Below are 19,931 nucleotides of genomic sequence, written 5' to 3' on the forward strand. Positions count from 1 at the left end.
AACAACAACAACAAAAAAGGGTGCCACTGGGACAGGATCAATATGCCTATGGTAAAGAATTTGAACCCTGGAAAAATGAATGTGCTAACCACCAAAAAGGAAAACCACAAACCTCCACTCCACCCAGTCACTACCAACCAGAGCCACCTGAGGCTGACTTGATCAGGCTGTCAGGAATATACTCTGATTAAGAAAGACCAGTCTCTATCCAACTAGGTCCCCATGAACCCATGGTCAAAATGAAGGTAGGGAGAGAGACAATAGATTTCATGGTCAACACTGGGGCCGAACACTTTGTGGTGACACAAAAAGTGGCACCTCTGTTGGGTCAAGAAGTCACCATTGTAGGAGCCACTGGGATGCAAACCCAAAGGTAATTTTTCAGTCCCCAACAATGCTGGCTGGGGCGTCACCAAATAGTTCATGAATCTACCTGACTGCCCAGTCTCACTGTTAGGTAGAGACCTCCAAGCCAAGTTGAGCACAGAAATAGCCTTCACCTTGATGGGCAGATGTAATTGCGCCTAAACTAAAAGGCCTAACTCATGATTTTGTCCCTGTCATCAGGAATTCCATGGGAAGAGGAATGGAGATTATATACTTTCCCTCCTGGTGAGCCAACCACGGCCCCCAAGCTAGAAGCTGAATTCCCTTCAGTTTGGGCAGAAAGAAACCCCCCTGGTATGGCAAAAACAAAAACAAAAACAAAAACAAAAAAAAACCCCAAAAAACAAACAAACAAAAAAACCAAAACAGCCCCCAATATTAATTGACCTAAAGGCTGGGGCCCAACCTGTCAAAATATGCCAATATATGATCCCATGCTAGGCATGCCTGGGGATCTAGACACACTTGGACATCTACTCAAATGGGGACTTCTAAAACAATGCCAGTCCCCATGGAATACTCCCCTGCTGTCCTTGAACAAGCCTGGGACAAATGATTACTGCCCTGTACAGGATCCAGGAGCCATTAATGAAACAGTTATCATGCTGCATTTCTAACCCATATACTCTACTAGGACTCATACCCTCTGAAGCAGGATGGTTCACATATCTAGATTTAAAGGACACCTTTTTCTGTCTCCAGCTAGCGCCTAATAGCCAACCCCTATTTGCCTTTGAATGGGAAAACTCTACCACAAGGGCAAAGGAACAATTCACTTGGACTAGACTGCCACAAGGATTCAAAAATTCACCAACATTATTCAGTGCAGCACTGGCATATGGCTTAGCCAGGTTTCTGGGACAGGACCTAAGGTGTGTCTTCCTCCAACATGTGGACAATCTCCTGCTAGCCAGTCTCATGCAGACCCAATGCTGGGAGGGAACCAGGGCCCTACTCAGGCTACTAGCAGAGGTGGGATACCAGGTGTCAAAGAAAAAGGCACAGATTTGCCCACAGGAAGTTAAATATTTGGGCTTCAAAATTACCCAAGGCAAATGGATGCCGGGAGCCAAAAGGAAATAGGCAATCTGTGCCATTTTGGTTCCCACTACCCACCTGCAGGTCCAAGAGTTCCTTGGAGCAGCAGGATTCTGCTGGCATATGGATCCCAGGATTCTTGGAGTTGGCCAGACCTTTATATGAGGCACTAAAGGGGGAAGAAAGGGCACCCCTTTTCTGAGGCCCTAATCAGGAAAAGGCATTTAAAACTCTAAAACCAAAACTCACAGAGACACTGGCCTTGGGACTCCCAGATGTATCACAAAATTTCAACATGAAAGCAATGGGGTGGCCCTGGGGGTTCTCACCCAGGAATTTGGACCTGGGCAAAGACCAGTGGCATTACTTTCAAAGCAGATTGACTCAGTTGTGGCAGGATGGCCACCCTGTTTGAGGGCCCTGGCAGCCACCACACTTTTAATCGAGGAAGCGGACAAACTCACATTGGCGCAAAACATAAATGCTAAGGTTCCCCATTCTCTTATTACCTTGATGGATGCTGGAGGACAACACTGGCTAACTAATGCTTGAGCGACACAGTATCAGGGACTGCTATGTGAGAACCCATGAATAAGATTGGAAGCCATAAAAACTCGAAACCCTGCCACTTTCTTGCCTTTAGTGGCAGGACCTCCAGAGCATGATTGTCTACAGGTACCTGATGAAGTCTGTTCTAGCCCACCTGACCTATCATACAGGCCCTCACAAAATCCTGACCTCATCCTGTACACTGAGGGCAGCAGCTTTGTGAATGAAGGCAAAAGATACACTGGTTATGTGGTAGGCTCTGATTTTGTGGTCATAGAAGCAAAGGCCATTCCACAGGGGTGGTCAGCCCAGAGAGCAGAACTGTACTAGAGTACTAGAACTCAGTAAAGACAAATGGGCCAACATATACACTGACTTGTGCTATGCCTTTGCCACTCTACCTGTACATGGGGCTCTATACAAGGAGAGAGGACCTTTGACCACAGGAAGAAAACAAAAAAGAATCAGGAAGAAATCCTAAAGCTATTAAGGGCAGTCTGGGAACTGAGGTAAGTAGCAGTCATCCACTGCAAGGGACACCAAAGAGGAAAAGACTCACTGTCAGAAGATAACAGACAGGCTGACACCACAGCTAAACAAGCAGCGGGAAAACAAACATGCTCAAAAATCATGCTGGCCCCGGAACTGCCAACTTCCCCAACGTGCACAATCCAAGAAACAAAATGAGCACAACAGGAAAAAGGAGGCCGGACAAAAGAAGAATGGTGGGTACTTCCAGACCAAAGAGTCTATGTATCAGAGCAGCTAACCTACCAGGTGGTTCTCCAACAGCATGAGCTCACCCACCTAGGAAAAATCACCCTTGAAACCTTATTGAGCTTCTACTATGTACATGCTCAACTCCCTCTGTGCCTTGGTCTCTCAACACTGCCTCCTCTGTGCTCCAAATAACACCAAAAAAGGGCCCCACTGGGCATATGGGAATCCAGCGCTGTGGACAGGCACGCGTCAAGGATTTGGAAGTGGACTTTACCGAAATAAGACCCAGCGGAGGATACAATTTTCTTCCAGTATTCATCTGCACATTTTCAGGTTGGGTTGAGGCCTACCCCACGCACACGCAGAAGGCAAGAGACGTAACCAAGGCCTTGCTAAGGGATATCATTCCCAGACATGGAATGCTATTAATCATAGCTTCAGCCAATGGCCCAGATTTTGTAGCCGAGGTGGTGCAACAAGTAACCGAAACGTCAGGTATCCAGTGGAACTTACACGCAGCCTACCTGCCCCAGAGTTCAGGGAAAGTGGAACATATGAACTGAACCCTTAAATCAGCCATGGCAAAACTATGTCAGGAAACTAACCTGCCCTGGCCAGATATACTACTCCTAGCTCTCCTCTGAATATGCTATACACTCTGGGCAAAAATAGGATTCTCCCCATTCAAGATCCTATATGGAAGGCCCCCTCCACTAGTCAAAACAAGGGGACCTGACAGAGGTAGGAAATTTAGAAATACAAAAGCAACTACAAGGATTAGGAAAAACCGTATTTGAGATACATAGATGGGTGACAGACAGGATACCTATTTCCCTAGGAATAAGTGTATAACCCCACAAACCTTGGGATCAGGTTTGGATTAAAGATTGGGAAAGGGAACCACTCAGACCTACCTGAAAGGAACCCTGTTTAGTTTTGCTAACCACACCCACAGCCCTCAAGATTGCAGGAGGGCTGCCTGAATCCACCATCCTTGAGTAAAGGCAGCCCACCTGTCTCCTGACAACCACTTAGAATGGAAAGTGACTGCTAACCAGAATAATCCTTTACAGATCATCTTTAAGAAGATAGCAGATGATAAGCCGCCTACAGCCAACACCTGAGAACTCTCCGTAACCAGAAGCTTGAGGAAATCACCAAGCAATTTAAATGAACTATAACAAATCATTCTCTCTCAAATTTCATTGTCATCCCCTACCTGTTTCTCTTTCTATACTCGTTGCTATACTCTTTGCTGTAGGGCTTACCCAAGTTACTCCCGCAGACTGGCGCCTCAGTCACAAACTCTTGTTAGCTTTCCTCTACTTACTAGTGTCAGGATGTCTTATTCTCCTTAGATGTATATGATCTGAGTTATGATTGCTGTCCCCTATTTGGAGTAAGAAACTGTCAGGAACCTACTCTAACACACAAAAAAAATTTCTCCTACCGTTAATGCTGAGTTCTCTCATAAGAATTGATGTCCCTCCTCAATGTAATGATGACTGTTTCAAGACCAACACATGAGCTCCTCCCTTTCCCCTGCCCTGAATAGCCTGAAACAACCCTTAGGACAGGGAACTACACACAAGGCCTTCACCAAATACACATATCAACATGCAAAATGTTATCAGTCAACCTCGCTCTGTTCCCACAATGACAAAACTTATTGGCAAGGAAGAATTAAAGCAAGACACCTTTCACAGGGAACAATCATGTCATGGAATCCCAGACAAATATGCCTGCTAGGCACAACAAACCCACTTTGGATTGTCTGATGGAGGGGGAGTCCAAGGCCAGGACTATAAGGAGTCATCCCAACAGGAGGTACAAAATTCCATAAAGCAAACTTCTGGAAGTCTGTCCAGGAGACCCAAACTTCCAAAAATCAGACTCAGTGGCCCTTATGACTTTAACTTCTGCTTATACCAGATTCTAAATTCAACCCATCATCTTCTCAACTCCTCTAACCCTAATTAGCCAAGGACTGTTGGTTTTGTCTCTCTCTAACCCCCTTATGTTATGAGGCTGCCCCAGACCCAGGTAATGTAATCAAAATGGCTATCCCCGGCAACATGTCAACAGATAACATAACTGTCACAATAGGGCCCGTGGTTACTGATATGAAGGTAATAGGGTGGGCCTCCTTATGTTTTAAAGACCAGCGGGGAACAACCCCTCTACAAAACTTAACTAACAACCAGTGAAACCAAGCTGAGATATACAAACAGGTAAAAACCCTGAGTCACCCTGTTTCCTTCCCCCTGTGGGAATATTCTTTGTTTGTGGAATTATTGCTTATTTGTGCCTGCCTGCTAACTGGATAGGAATTTACACCTTTGCATTCCTAACCCCCCAAATTAATATTCTCTTCAACAACCAATCCCTTATAATCCCCCTTGGCCGCACATACCTGGTCTAAACGAGCTATCCAAGCTATACCTCTACTAATTGGAATGGGAATCACTGCCAGAGTAAGTAGTGGAATTGGGCGAGTAGACTCATCTATTTCCTTCTACCAAGAACTATCCCAAGATCTGACAGATGACATAGAACAAGTTAAAACTCTTCAGTAACCCTACAAGACCTAGTAGACTCTTTAGCAGTAGTAGTATTACAAAATAGAAGACAGTTATACCTGTTAACTGCTGAGAAGGGGAGAACATGTCTCTTCCTAACATGAGGATGCTACTTCTATGTTAACCAATCAAGGATAGAGGTATAGCCCAACAACTAAAGGAATGGTTCATCAAATAGAGGAAAGAATTAACAGACTGATAGAACTCTTGCAGCAATATATGGAACTGGGTATCCTGGCTCCTCCCTTTATCTGGTCCTATCCTAATGGACCTAATGGGCTAATTCATAGCCCTCCTGTTTGGTCCTTATATTCTTAACACGCTAACCAGATTTGTTTCTTCTTGCCTAGAAGCTATAAAACTCCAGATGATGCTCCAGTTGGACCATTCTAGCTGTTGCTACTCTCCTTTGGATGGCAAAGAACCCTAGCTGTCACATTCCTCCCTTCGACGTCCCTGTCCAGCAGGAAGAAGCCAGAATGGTCTTCACCCCTCCTCCCATGGTCCCAAAGGATTCCCTGGCCTCCACAAACTGATTTTCTCTAAGTCTGCTACAGCAGCTTGAGAATCAAGGGTAGGTGGGAATTGGGGGGGTGGGAGGTAGGGATAAGAAGGAAAGCTGGTAAAAAGCAGATAAAAAGAGGCAGCCAGATGTCTGGGGCAGGATACTCCCCTTGTATGCTTTTGGCTTCTACAATCTTGCTTGCCTCTTGTATCAGCCAGAAGCCAGGAACTGTACTAGCCCCGCCCAACCTGGAAGCACGTATGTATAAAAAACCAGTAAAACCATAGCAGGATGCACAGTGTTTAAAGGTGACTCTGCTGGCCCGGCACCTGTGCGAAATAAACAGTCTTTTCTGATTCCCGGAGTACGTCACTTGTCCCTTCCTGGGTGCTGGGTATTAGCTATAAATGTTCAAAAACTGTTACAGAAACATCAATTACCTGGTAGTTACCTAGGAGATAACCTTCCCTATACAGAACACAGATGATAAATTTTGCAGATACCCATGAAGGCCTATACTTACGGTAGTCCCAGTAATACACCCCATGTGTTTATGCCCCACCTGCCCCCAAACATGGCAAATTGGAACAACAAATTAAAAATATCTGGAGGTACACTTATATCAATAAAAATAGTTTCTGAAATCAAGACAAGAGATAGAAGTAGTATATAAAGATAATCCCTGAACTCAGCAAACACTAATGTGGAGGGACAAGTTGTAGGGAAAAAAAATTAAAAAAAGATTTCAGAGTAGAAATTCTTCTAGATTTTGCTCTTAATCCTCAAGGATTGGGAACATTGTAAAGATGAAAACTAAAGGCAACATCTTCATTTGACTGTAGTACTAGATATAATAATTTTGCATGGCACATGAAGAATTTAAAATTGTGTGTAACCATTTTTAATTGGAATATTTAAAAATTTTCTTAGTTCTGAATATATGTCATTCAGATATTCCCTCCCTTTTTGTACTTCTTCTTATCTATGCTCGTTGCAATATGTTTGGAATAAGACCTTCCTGGGATTGCTCGTTTGAGATCAATTTCCCATTGAATGAAAGCCAATATTAATGAATTTGCTGAGTAAGGAAGATAAGAAGCTTTGGAGAGGGAAAAGGGGTCATCTAGTTTCTCATAATATCTAGGCAATTTCATCCAGAAGCTAAGGGTTCTATCTCATGTTTTTGTTTTTGTTTTCTTTTTCTTGCTCACACACCGTGCAGGGACTCTCTGCAGCCCTGCACATATTTGGGGTCCCTTTCTGCCACGACCACCTTTTCACTAGGGCTACCTGAAGATTTTTTTTATTCCTACAATCTTAAATATGGTATATTTGACTCTCATTGTTTTCAATGACACATTTCCTCATATTTCAGAGAAAGTGACAAATGCCATGCAGTGTAGTGGGTAGTAGTAAGGCACTAACTCTCCCCATTAAACATTTAACTCTCTCTCTCTAGTGAAAGTAATACAGTCTTGGATTAAAGCTCAGGACAGGAATGGTGTTTATAATCCCTGAGCTACATAGAAAACTTTTCAAAAAATTTTTGTTCATATATTCAGGAGGTAAAAAGTATTGTTATTAAGAAAGTTAATATTAGCACAGTGTTTAAGAAACACAGTGAAGCCAATAAATCTGCCATTTATTAGCTGGATTACCATGGTCAAGTAATTTAACATCTGTGTACCTTGGTTTCCTTACCTATAAAATGAGCATAATTGTAGTATGGACCTCCCAGGCTTATGCTGAGGATAAAATTAGTTAACGCCTGTAAAACACTAGTACAAGTCCTTTTTGCTATGGTGTTGTGTTATGTCAGTGTTTGCTGTTCCACTGAACTTTTCTGAAATAGTCACTTATTTTCCTCAATTTTATAAAATTTACACATTTAAGCTACTGATTTACATCATTTACGCAGCCACTTCTTCTATTAATAAGTTCATCTTTCCAAAATAGCCTAAACTAAAGCAATAATAATTTGAGAAAGGAAAAGCTGAACTTTCCCATTGCTATATTAATGACGTGTAATGAAAGACCTGTTAATTTTTGAGTAGTTTATTTAAAAATCACATGAAGGTGAGAACAATGTTAAAACCAAACCAAACCAAAACAAAAAGCTATTTGAGCTTTTGTTTGCTAGATCCTGTGCTAAATTCTTTGTAACTATTTAATCATTACAACAAATTTACAGTTATTAAGATGAACTAATGAGGCACAGGGATAACTCAGCTAATATCTCAAGTTAAGTAAACTGTACCATCTCAGGTTCAGTAAGTGGGAGGAATCAGGACTGGAACTCAGGTAGGTGGATTCAAGAACCCATCCTTCAGAGGACCTGGTGATTTGACATTTATGAGAATTTTGCCCTAATTGTGGAGGCAGAAAATATTGTAGAGAGGTCAAAGATACCAAGACAGGAAGATTTTCCCAGGACTATAATATTTTCCCAATTCTCTAAGTGACCTGGTTCTTTGTTTTAGTTTTTGCTGGGTCTTAATCTACATGTGGTCTTCCTAGGGTGGTATGCAATTCTCCAGTTGAGAGCCTGATGGTGTTTACTACTGTTTCTCTTCCTTAGACAGTCTTAAATCCCACAGGACCATGATTCCACTAAAAATCTCATTCTAATTTTCATTCACTTTCTGCTCGTTTCTTTGCTTTTTTAAAATCTGCACAGCTCAAGGATCCAACATTGGATTTACTTCCCTGTGTCTCCCTTCTCCCTGTGATTTTAGCCAGGCAAGTTCTGGCTACCTTGGTAGTCTCAAATTTTGATTTTCCTTTCTTTTTTGTTAAGCTCCATGAGATTTTCAAATGTTCTGTTGTCTTCTCTGCCCATTGGGTGAAATCCTCCACCTAGTATTTTTGGTCATTCACTCTATGCCAAGATTCATCAAACATTTTGAGAGCCCAGTTTTATATAAATAATCTGGCTTAAGCTTTCTAACTATACCAAAGTTAGATATATTATTTTCATTTTATAGATGTGAAACTTGAGCCTCAGAAGGGTCACATAACTCGCCCAAAATGGCACAGGAAGAATTGGAGGCAGGCATCTCTCTAATCTCTACACTCAATTCACTACACAAGAATCCTTCCCAGATGTAATCTAAAATCAATGGGGAAAATAATGGTGATAGAAATGTAAATAGGAACTAAATTTATGTAGGTGCTAATGAAATTGCACTTTTTCAAACATTAATGTATTTTATTCTCTAACTGAAAGAGGTAGGAGATAAAGTAGTTTTGAATTTTAAATATTTAACTTATTATTAAAGTTATGGATATAAGCCCCAGCAGTAAACAACTTTTGCAAGAAGACCTTTTAATATAGATGACCTAAGTAGGAATGAATAGAATACCACAATTAGAAAGGAACACAACTCAACCTACAGCCTACCATAATTGGTGATCCCTGCATTGTTCTACCATCCCTTGACATTCCACTTGGAGACAAATTTATTTTTTTTTATGCAGAGAAGTAAATAAATCTCCCATGTTTATTTCTATTGGTTGTTTTCTGGGCATTGAAAGTAGATTTGGACAGATGAACATATTGGGGAGGCACATACACATGTGAGGAATATAAAAGCAAACATAGTATATTAAAAGGTTAAAATGAGCTCCAGAACAATAGGGTGGTAATTTTAGCCAGAATAAGTAAGAATCAGTGGGGGAGGCAATAATACTATGCTGTCACAGTTAAGATTGTGATGCACTGAGCAAACAAATAGTTCAATGCTGGAATTTCAAAGAAAACTAAACCGTAAAACAGATCTTTGTGAAGGAGAGTACAAGAGTAGTTGGTTGTTAAGTTTTGTATTAATATATGTTGAAACTCTTTCTATAAGGTATATTAAAATGCAAACAAGAATACTAATATGAATACATTAAAAACTTACAATGGCTCTGATAACATATCAGATTTTGGTGTTGTTTTAGACAAAACAATCCCGTTAAATTGGATTTTGAAGGATGTGAGGATAGGAATTTAAACTTAATAACGTTTTGTATAACTAATACTTATTATAACCAATGTCCCCCCCCCATTCCTTATGTTTGTGAGAAAAAAAAGAAAACAAATAAGCAAACAAAATAAAACATAGTACTTACAGTTCTTAACAATTTTCCACTTATTCTTTATTTCAAAAGTAAGAAACTCCCTTCTCACTCATTCTCAACATATAATTGATTCTCTAAATACTACTTATCTCTTACGTATAAGAGATACGTATCTTACGTATCTCTCAAAAACTTCCAACTCCCTGTACTGCCATCGCTTCCACTCTAGCTCAGTGCACAGTTAGGTCTCACTTTATCTCTGGCAGTAGATATTCTTATTCCTCTGTGATTTAACCTTTGCTTTAAGTTGAGAACATGATTTTTTTTAGAATGTAACTATGTTTATGCCATATCTCTTTAAATCTTTCATACTGCTCTTACTACAAATTCAAATTCCTTAAAAACTCTTAAAATTCTGCCTATTTCTCTAGCTCCTCTGTCAATGTCTCCACCACTCTTCACTTCGATTTTATGGTTGTGGAGACCCATTTAGATCCCTGAAATAAAAATAAATACGAATGTCATTCATAACCCAGTGTTATTCCTGGATCCTTCCTCCCTATGCTAGGGATACTCTTTCCATTCCCATTCTCCCATTTAGGTAGTCAACTTTTATTCATGTATTCACACTTCAGGTCATGCCTTGAAGGATTTATTTTGGAGTATTTAGATTCAAACTTATTCTTCAATATTCCCATAGAATTCTGTAATATTTTTACTGTAACCGTTTAACTTGCTTTAATGTCTTTTTTTGTGCCCCAAATTTGAGTTACGTTGAAGAAGAGATTATTCTACCTTGTTCTTTTATTGTGAAATGTACCACTGAAAACCCTTGGTAGAGAATGATTAGTGAGTAATCATTGACTACATAAACAAACATGTGTCAATAAGTAAAACATCATACAATTATTTTTTCATAGTGTAAAAATAAGTTATTTTTCTCCTTCTAGTTAGAGGTGAGTCTGGGAAGGAGTGGTAGTTATCAAGGAAAAAAAAATCAAGGGATGAAATGAATACTTTTATATTGTTTTCAGAAACACGTGAATGAAACAGTATTCAAATATGGTTGACCTCTAAGTAAATTCTTCATCATTTCCAAGAAAATGTGTGATTGTGGATTCAGTTTCTCAAAAGCCACAGGAGAAAATATTTTAGTTGTATAGAGAGATAAAGATAAGTATTTAAATACATAGGTACCATATATTGAACATATCAATAACGTTCTCAAGTGTTAAGCACTTCATAATTTACCTCTTGCATTTCACAACATAATACTGAATGTGCGTTATTGTTCTCCATTTGTAGATAATCAAAATGATGCCTAAACAAACATAACTAATAATTACTACGTGAAAACATTTGTTCCTGGGTCTGTCTGATTTCAAAGCTTATGATTATAATATAGAAATCAAAATTTTTCCATCAAGATAAGTTTCCAGGAGTATAGATTCTTGATAGTCAACTGCAATACAGTTTGAGGTAGTTTTTTTTTTTTTTTTTTTTAATAATTAGGAAGACTGATATGGTGACCTTTTCCACTATCTGAGTGGAATTCACCAATTTCTATACATAGGTAAGAAATACAGGGTTATCATAATGCTTTGACAAAGGGAGGAATAAGACTTTTAGTACTTATGGGGGATTCCCATTGAATGATGATGACTTCTCTTTCTTTGTGGTGACAGATGACTCCTTCTCCCTCAATAAAGAGGGGCTGCATATTCTCCTCTATTCCCAAAAGGTATCGAGACAAACTATGCAAATATGTAAACCCCCTAATTTACCTCATTCATGTTTATTTTCTAAGTAGGTAAAAATGTAAAACAGAGTTATTTTTTTGGAATACAACCTATAATGGGTCCAAATCTTCCCGGGCTCACGAACGCTTCTTTATGGAATGCGAGCTCACCTGACAGCATGCCTCATCCACACTGCTTTTATGTAAACCTTACTCTATGCCTACACTTAATATTGAGGTGTTGCTTGTCTTTCCACTTAATAGGTGAATGATCTATACAGAGATACAGACATTATGGATCCCAGTTTACTGTGATATTATCCCTTGTTCACACATTATACCTTATTTACATACTTTTCTACTTGCAGTGTGTTGAAATGAGCATAAACTTACACATTGAGTCCCAGATGTGCTTTGTATCTGCTTTGGCTAAATGTGAGGAACACACTTATCTCCTAATTTTCTGTATCTAAATGTTTATTTTGAAATATAAGTTTGCTAACATATACAGCAAGACTACAACTGTTACTCACATTGCACTCTGCTGTATAAAATACATATACCTTCTCCAGATCCATAGGTATGCTAATCTTCTCATGAGCCAACATTTGGCTATTTAGAAGGGGGAGACAACAAATACAGTTCTTCAAACTTTGCAATATGCAAGATCTTAGTGCGTCTTAGTTTAAATAGTTTATTTTGATGGATTCCTCTGGTTTAGGTAAAAGCTATGTCACTAAGACCTGACCATGTTACCTCTCCAAAATTATGTTTTGTTTGTTTGTTTGTTTGTTTGTTTTAATGAAGAGGTCAGGAATCTGGCAGTGGAGGGAGACAAAGACCATGAACCTCTGCGGTATCTTCTGGATTGTTCAGTGTTTGTCAGAAAATGTCTCATGGGATTACTTTTTTGGATTGGTGATCTCTAAATTGTGAGTCATCTTGTCTTTTGGATTGTTTTATTAACCCTCATTGTTGGAATCTCTGGCCTTGATGATTGTCTGCATCTTGGATTCCCTACATGTGACATATTCATTATGCGTTGTGACTTACGGCTTTTACTGGACCCTGACTCTGATAGCACCTCATTATACCCTCACCAAGGGTTCAGAGATTTCTGAACTAGTCCTTTGGGAAGTCAGGCTCACTTCTTCAATCTCATCTATGCATACATGTTTCTTCACTATTGTGGCACCGCTGTCACTGCCTCAGGCTAGTCGTTTCCCTGTTGGGTCCCCAGAAAGCTGGCATATCCACAAGACACATACAAGGAGATACGCCCTTCGAGCTCCCTCTCCTCCATTCCAATGTTCATGAGCTTCCTGCATATGTTTTCAGAATTCCAAGTGAAAAAGCTAGGACAGGATGATCTGATCTCTGTCACCAACACTGTTTCCCTTCTTCTCATAAATCATTTTGGTCAGAAAGAGTAGTTTTTCCCCTGTTCTTCTCATACCCAATACCTTCTTATCCTATCTAATACCTTCTCTAAATACACTATATTTTTCCATCTACTTTTGTGCCACCATAGCTGATGGAATTCACTGTAATGATGAAGAGCACAGAATTTTGATCCAGATTTCCTAGTTTTGATTTCTAACTGAATCAATTATTATATATATGATCTAGGTCCAAGTCACTTAACTGTGCCTCAGTTTTCTTGTCTATAAATTATAGATGATTATAGTACCTATGTCATAGGGATATGACAAGATAAAATGAGTTAATATAAATAAATGGCATAGAATGATGCCTTGCACATATGTACTAAATATATTTTAGCATTTGCTTTTGGCATAAATTATATAAATTTGATTAAAAGAGCATTTAAATCTTTTCCTCCCCTTTAAAGGACTCTTCAGTGCACTTGGCTTCCTCCTGTACTTCCAATGTGACTAGAAGTTCAACCCTTGGACATCACAAACACATCCACATATATTATTAAAAATTTTTCAAATCCAGGAAAAACATTAGGCATATCTTGCTTAGTTGCATATATTTAGACTTAGCAGAAAAGTTGTGTTAGTTCCTAACCCCAATTATATGCCTTTTTTTAACGTTTTCTGGTTTTTGACTCAAAAAACCATATTTAGACACGAGTGTTAGGCTTTTGATTTAACAAAGAGACTGGTGTTAGCCTAGTTTTACTCTCTAATTGTCTAGAACTTTGGCCTTAAATACCACAATAAGAATCTTTTTCTTTTAACTTTTGTCTTATCTCCTCCTTCTCCTCAACCTCCTTGCTTCCTCTCCCTCTCTCATCTTTCTAATTTCTAATTTGATATATTAGATATATCAAATCTAAGATCTTTATCCAAAGCAAAGTCATCCTTATCACATCCCAGGGCCATACATTGTAGCTTGAATTACTCTACCTGAGATTGGGACTCAAATGGATTCCTTTTCTGAAAGCAGTTCAGTCTCTTAGGACATGTAGGTTCTATAGGTGACCTAAACAAATTCCCATGTTTTTCTTTTTCCCTCTACTGGCTGCCTTGTGTCTTTCTCTTACTTTTTAAATCTGCCTAAGAGTTAAATTCCTGGCCTCATGATAACTTTCAATAGTCTATAGCTTTGTAATTAGTCTAGGGGCTCACATAAATGATGCCTGGTGATTTTGAAAAAAATGGTGGACAAATCTGTAAATTCTGAGAATGTATTTCACCATGGGTCAGTTCCACTTAAGTAGTCAAATTGGAGTTTCACTTTCTACCTTCACTGCCCCTCTGGTTATCAAAAACAATTTTTTTGGCTTATTCTTCAAGTGTACTGGGAATTTTATTTATATGTTGTTAATTTCGTTTTTAAATTTCTAAATTTTTTTAGTTTATTTATTTTGAGAGAGGACATGCATGAGACAGTGGGGGAAGGGCAAAGAGAGAGATGGAGAGAGAGAGAATCTTAAGCAGGCTCCATGCTATCAGCGCAGAGCTTGATGTGGGGCTCAATCCCATGAGCCACAAGATCATGACCGGAGCCAAAACTAAGAGTCAGACACTTAACTGATTGAGCCACCCAGGCATCCCCATGTGTACTAGGGATTTTAAAAGGCCACATCTCCTCACTTGCTAATCAAATGAGTACCAGCAAATATTTGAAAATGAGTCTTCTCAAAACTATCTGCTATAAAAATTGGTTTTTAATATATATTTAACATAAATTTAAATACCAAACTTGTTGATTTTGTTATCGTCTTATTTTTCCCCCTTTTTTCTTCTCTTTGCTACCTCCTATCCATTTATCCAACCAATACTCCACCAAATAACTCATATAAACTATCTAGCATTAAACCTTTATAAGTATTTTAAGTATTCTAATTATATAGACAATACACAGGGTTTTTATCTTATGTCTTTTAAGCTGAGTCATTTTCACAATCTTTTTGCTATTCTCAGTGTATAATACTTTATGCAAATACTTCCAAGTCTACTGGTCTATGTGCAATTAATTATTTTTAACGACTGAGTAATACTTAAAAGTGAAGATATACCACAATTTACTCAGTTATTCTTTATATAATAGTCATTTACTTTATTTCCACTTTTTCCATCCACTAAAAATTCTTGCAATTAAACTTTTGATACATATGTAACTATAAAATGTCTTATTTCTGTGGAGTACTATCCTGGGGCAAGATTGTGTTTGAAAGAAAATTTATTTTAATTTAAAATTTATTTTTCTTAATTTTAATAAATAATTTTTATTTTGTGTTGCTTATTTGCTTTTCTTAAAAACAATTCACATTTTTACAAGGAATTTATGAGAGTGTCATTTTCTAGTAATCTCCAAAAACAGTAACACCTACAGGCACCTGGATGGCTCAGTTGGTTGAGCGTCCAACTCTTGGTTTCCACTTGGGTCATGATCTAGATTTGTAGAATTGAGTCCCGTGTCAATCCTTACATCAGGCTCTGTGCTGAGCATGGAGCCTGCTTAAGATTCTCTCTCTCTCTCTCTCTCTCTCTCTCTCTGTCTGTCTCCCTCTCTCTCTCTGCCCCTCTTCCTTGCTCACGCACTCTCTCTCAAAAACAAAACCAAAAAAAATGAAAAACTACCCCCCCATCAAAAAATACCAGTAACACCTATATATATATATTTTTTTTTTTAAGCTTGACATATAAATTGTAATAATTTGATACATGTAAAATATAAACAAATATAATAATAAGTCAATGTTTATTATCTTTATTTGCACTTTTCTGAATACTACTGTGTTTAATGATTTGGATATTTTTTGATGAACTTCTGATGCATATTACTTGACAATTATGTTCTGTTACATTTTGTCTTTCTCTTTTCAATGTATGAGGATACTTTACTTATTATCTACAATACAAATATATTTTCCATAGCCATACATTTGTTATTAATATTTTTGTAAACTTGTATTAGTATGTTTCGTTTTGTTGTTTGGTCTCTTTTTCAATTGCTGTGACTATTTTTTGCCTCTCTGTTACAGTTTAATTAAAAAAATTTTTTTTAACATTTATTTATTTTTTGAGAGACAGAGACAGAGCATGATCAGGGCAGGGGCAGAGAGAGAGGGAGTCACTGAATCCGAAGCAGCCTCCAGGCTCTGAGCTGTCAGCACAGAGCCCTACATGGGGCTTGAACTCACAAACCACAAGATAAGGACCTGAGCTGAAGTTTGATGTTCAACCGACTGAGCCACCCAAGCACCCCTGGAGTTTAATTTTAAAGTTGTGATGGCTTTGCAGTAGTAGAATTCCAACTACCAGAAGAATAAGGTAGATTATATCCTCCAGTGGATGTACTGGAATATTCCCACATTTTGTGTTGTATTTGCCAAGAATCACAGAGAGAGGATTCAGCCAAACTATTCAACTCATTTTTATGGGTTGGTGAAACTACTTAATATTATTTTTAAATATTGTTAAAATGTCAATTGGGAATAGACAAGAGGGAAACCTCTTTAAACTGTTTTCCAGGCAACTGCCCCAAAAAACTAGTGGAGAAAACAAATTACTTGCTCTTTTTTACCTAAAACTCAAGACTTAATGTGCCTGTGAGCTCAAATTGTCATGTGATTCAGAAGAATGTGTTCTTGTTGGGAAAGAAAGGAGACGATTTCTGGTGAGAGTTTTCTCAGAATCCCTTCTTTACTCTTTTTTAAGCCATTTTGTTGTTCTTAAAGGGAAAAACTGCTCTGTGATTGATTATGGTTAATTAACATTCTCATGTGATAGTTCTATTCTATTAATTTATACTGCTATTAATATATGACATAAGTACATTTATGGAACACTGCCTAAAACTTTGATCAATTTTTTATAAGTTAATGTGCAATTTCATATATTTCCTTTAAATTTGGAAACTGGAAAATCAGGTCTATTTTACAGAGAGAAGAATGTTTTATCCAAGGTCACATAATGAGTTAATTTTTCTTTGTCAATTGGTCTTACATAGTAGCTAGAATGAACAAGAGTTTAGGTTGTCACTGTTTCTTTCAGTGATGGAAATACCATTTTGTAAACAAAATACAATTCAGTGAGTCATTAGTGCCTCCAAAACTGAATAACTCCATTACAATGAATCCATTTTGTGAAGAAAAATGACTGACACCATCCAAAACCTCTGAATTTGTATGCATTGAAATTACTGTTCTAGATATGGTAGAGAAGGGATGAGAGGAATTAATCATTTTTATTAATATGATATTCAAAAAAGTGCCCTTTTTCCTCATTTTCAGGACTAACATATCATATCTGACACATTTATTTTTGTCCTTCACAGTGAGTTACATTTCATCTTTTGGGTTATTGGCACCAGAAAAAAAGAGATAGTCTTGCTGAGGGCCATTAAGTGTTTCATATATCACTTTTTAGCTGTGACTCAGCATCTCCATTGCTTAAGTTCAATTTCTGAGCTGTTCACGATTATTCATACACTGGTAGCACAGTTAAGAGAGGTCAACCAACATTTATTCTCCTTCTACTGTAGAAGATTACCAGGAAAGATCATTCTTTTCATGAATCAACATAGAATGTTTCCTAAACATTTTAAATGTGATAAACACATCTCACATCATAAATATAAAATACAGTAATATACTTGTGACCTTGACCAAGTCACAATCTCCCTTGATTCATTTTATTTATGTATAGAAGTGTACATAGTACTAACTATACATACATACTGATTGGACTGTGGATGTCTTAGAAAAACTTTCTTTTAGGAACTGTTATATTTCTCTGTACCCCTAAAATTAGTATGAAAATCAGAATTTGACTTTTACTGCCTTTTTTTTAAGAGAAAGAGAGCATGAAGAAGGGAGAGGGGCAGAGGGAGAGAATCTTAAGCAGGTTCCATGCTCAGCATGGAGCCCAATGCAGGGTTTTACCCCATGCCCCTGGGATCGCGACCTGAGCTGTACCTGGGAGTCTGATGCTCAACCAACTGAGCTACCCAGGTGCCCTTACTATTACTACTATTACCAACTAATACTGATTTAAAGACAGATCAGAAAATAGAGGAATACAAAGTTCTATTTTCTGATTTGTTTCATTTGTTCCCAGTAATAGCACCCTTTCCCCTGTATTCTATTGGCAATGTATTCTATTGCCAATGGTATTCTATTATAAGAGCTGAACTACAGTTTACAGTCTTTGTAAAAAATCAAAAAACAAAAACACAAAAACAAGTCAGTTGTTTGGACTTTTAATACAATTGTCGTGGGGAACAGTATACTTGTTTGTGTTTCTGAGCATGCAAACAAAATATTCTGTAGGTTCTAATGATTTTCAAATTATGTTTTCAAATTTGTGATGTTAAATCTATGATATAAAAAGTCAGACATTAATTTCCAAAAGGACAGAATCTGAAGGAAAATTGAAAATAGAAGCTTACATTTATGATTAAAGTCTGCCATCCAACATGTTATATACTATAACTGATTTGAAGACTTATGCATGAAACCCCTTATAATTAGAAATGAAAAGAAACTTCTTTAATCTGGCAAATTAATATGTAAATAATTAAAGCAAATGTGTTTACCAGTGAAACATTAAAAACCTTCTCTTTACATTAAAAATAAAGTGAATATTACTACTATCACACCAACAGTCTGTTTGGAAAGATAAGATTATTTTATAAATTATAATCATTATGATAAAATAAGTGTATATTATTTTCAAATAATATATTGCATACACAAGAAATTCAAAAGACTTAGAATTAACAAGAGAAATCAACAACTTTGTTAGATAAAAATAAAACATTAATATTAATAATTATATATCTATTTGTACTCAGAAAATAAATTACAAGAATATACTCTTTACATAAGCAATGCAAAATAACTTTTCAGAATAAATATGATAATATACTTATAGGACCTCTATGGAGAAATTTAAACATTGTTTTAAAGAAACAGTATAAGAACCTTAATATTGAGAAAACTATATGGTATCCGTTGATGTTCAGAAGACCATATTTAAAGGTGCCGTTTCTCTATTATCACAAAAATAACATTTCTCCCCATATTAACTTATAAGCCTGATGAAATTAAAACAATATCAATAATTTTGGGGTGGATTTGATACAATTCAAAGCCTAATCATAACCAAGGTTGTCCTGAAGAAGAATAAAGACAAAACTAAGGGAATTGTTCTATCAGATTTCAAATATTTTGTAATCATATTTATTAAGACTGTGTAGAAAGATTCAGGATAGACAAGTTGATCTGCAAAAGAATGCAGAGGTTCCAGAAATAGTCTCAGAAATACATGAATACATGGGACTGCAGTATGATGCACCTGATTATGAAATGAGAGGTGGTAGATCACTTGGAAAGAAAATCAGAACTCTATGTCACCATGCTCAGAAAATTTGTGTTTGATGATTAAATTAAAACTTAAGTGAAAATTACAGTGTATAAGTGAAAAATTACAGTGTATAAAATTTTAATGTGAAAATAGAGAAGAATGTCTTTAGGATCTAGAGTCATATTTTACTATGTAACAAACCAAAGAAAAACTTAGTGGTTTCAACCAAGAGTGATGTGTTTGTTTAATGATTTTCCTGGTCAGAAATTTGGACTGGGCACAAATGGTTTTTTCTTCTCATTTTAGTTAAACTCAGTGCATCTGCAGTCAGCTACTGGTCAGCTAAGTGGCTCTACTTTTGGAAGCTGGTTGGAAATATTAACTGGGTCAAGGAGGGGATGACTAAGCTACATGTCTCTCAACATCCAGCATTTATGCTGAGAATGTTCATACAGCAGAAAGGCAGGATCCCAAGAAAATGACGGGGTGAACTCAAAGCCTCTTAAGGCCCTAATATGGAACTCACATAGTATCACTTTCAAAGTAACAAACTAATTTAAGATAGCACA

General features: G+C 37.4%; 1 protein-coding gene and 1 long non-coding RNA gene across 7 annotated transcripts in view; one reads left to right on the plus strand and one right to left on the minus strand.

The window, feature by feature from the left end:
* Positions 1-19,931, minus strand: part of LOC132692483 (uncharacterized) — a 176,441-nt gene that overhangs the window by 104,972 nt on the left and 51,538 nt on the right. For 3 of the 6 annotated variants that reach the window (XR_013554920.2, XM_081795426.1, XM_078445128.1), the window contains one exon: positions 18,256-18,372. The exons of the other annotated variants lie outside the window; for them this stretch is intronic. Coding sequence is in view for 2 of the 3 variants with exons in the window: in XM_081795426.1 (XP_081651552.1) it covers position 18,372 (1 nt within the window). In the remaining variant the exon portion in view is untranslated. Of the gene's footprint in view, positions 1-18,255; positions 18,373-19,931 lie in introns of those variants that run through there. 6 annotated transcript variants of the gene reach the window in all.
* Positions 4,629-6,134, plus strand: LOC144616181 (uncharacterized). The gene is made up of 2 exons (XR_013555273.2): positions 4,629-4,925; positions 5,624-6,134. It is a non-coding gene; the product is annotated as an uncharacterized LOC144616181 (long non-coding RNA).

The sequence above is a fragment of the Panthera onca genome, chromosome B1, assembly GCF_046562875.1.
Source record: "Panthera onca isolate mPanOnc1 chromosome B1, mPanOnc1 haplotype 2, whole genome shotgun sequence".
Classification (NCBI taxonomy): domain Eukaryota; kingdom Metazoa; phylum Chordata; class Mammalia; order Carnivora; family Felidae; genus Panthera; species Panthera onca.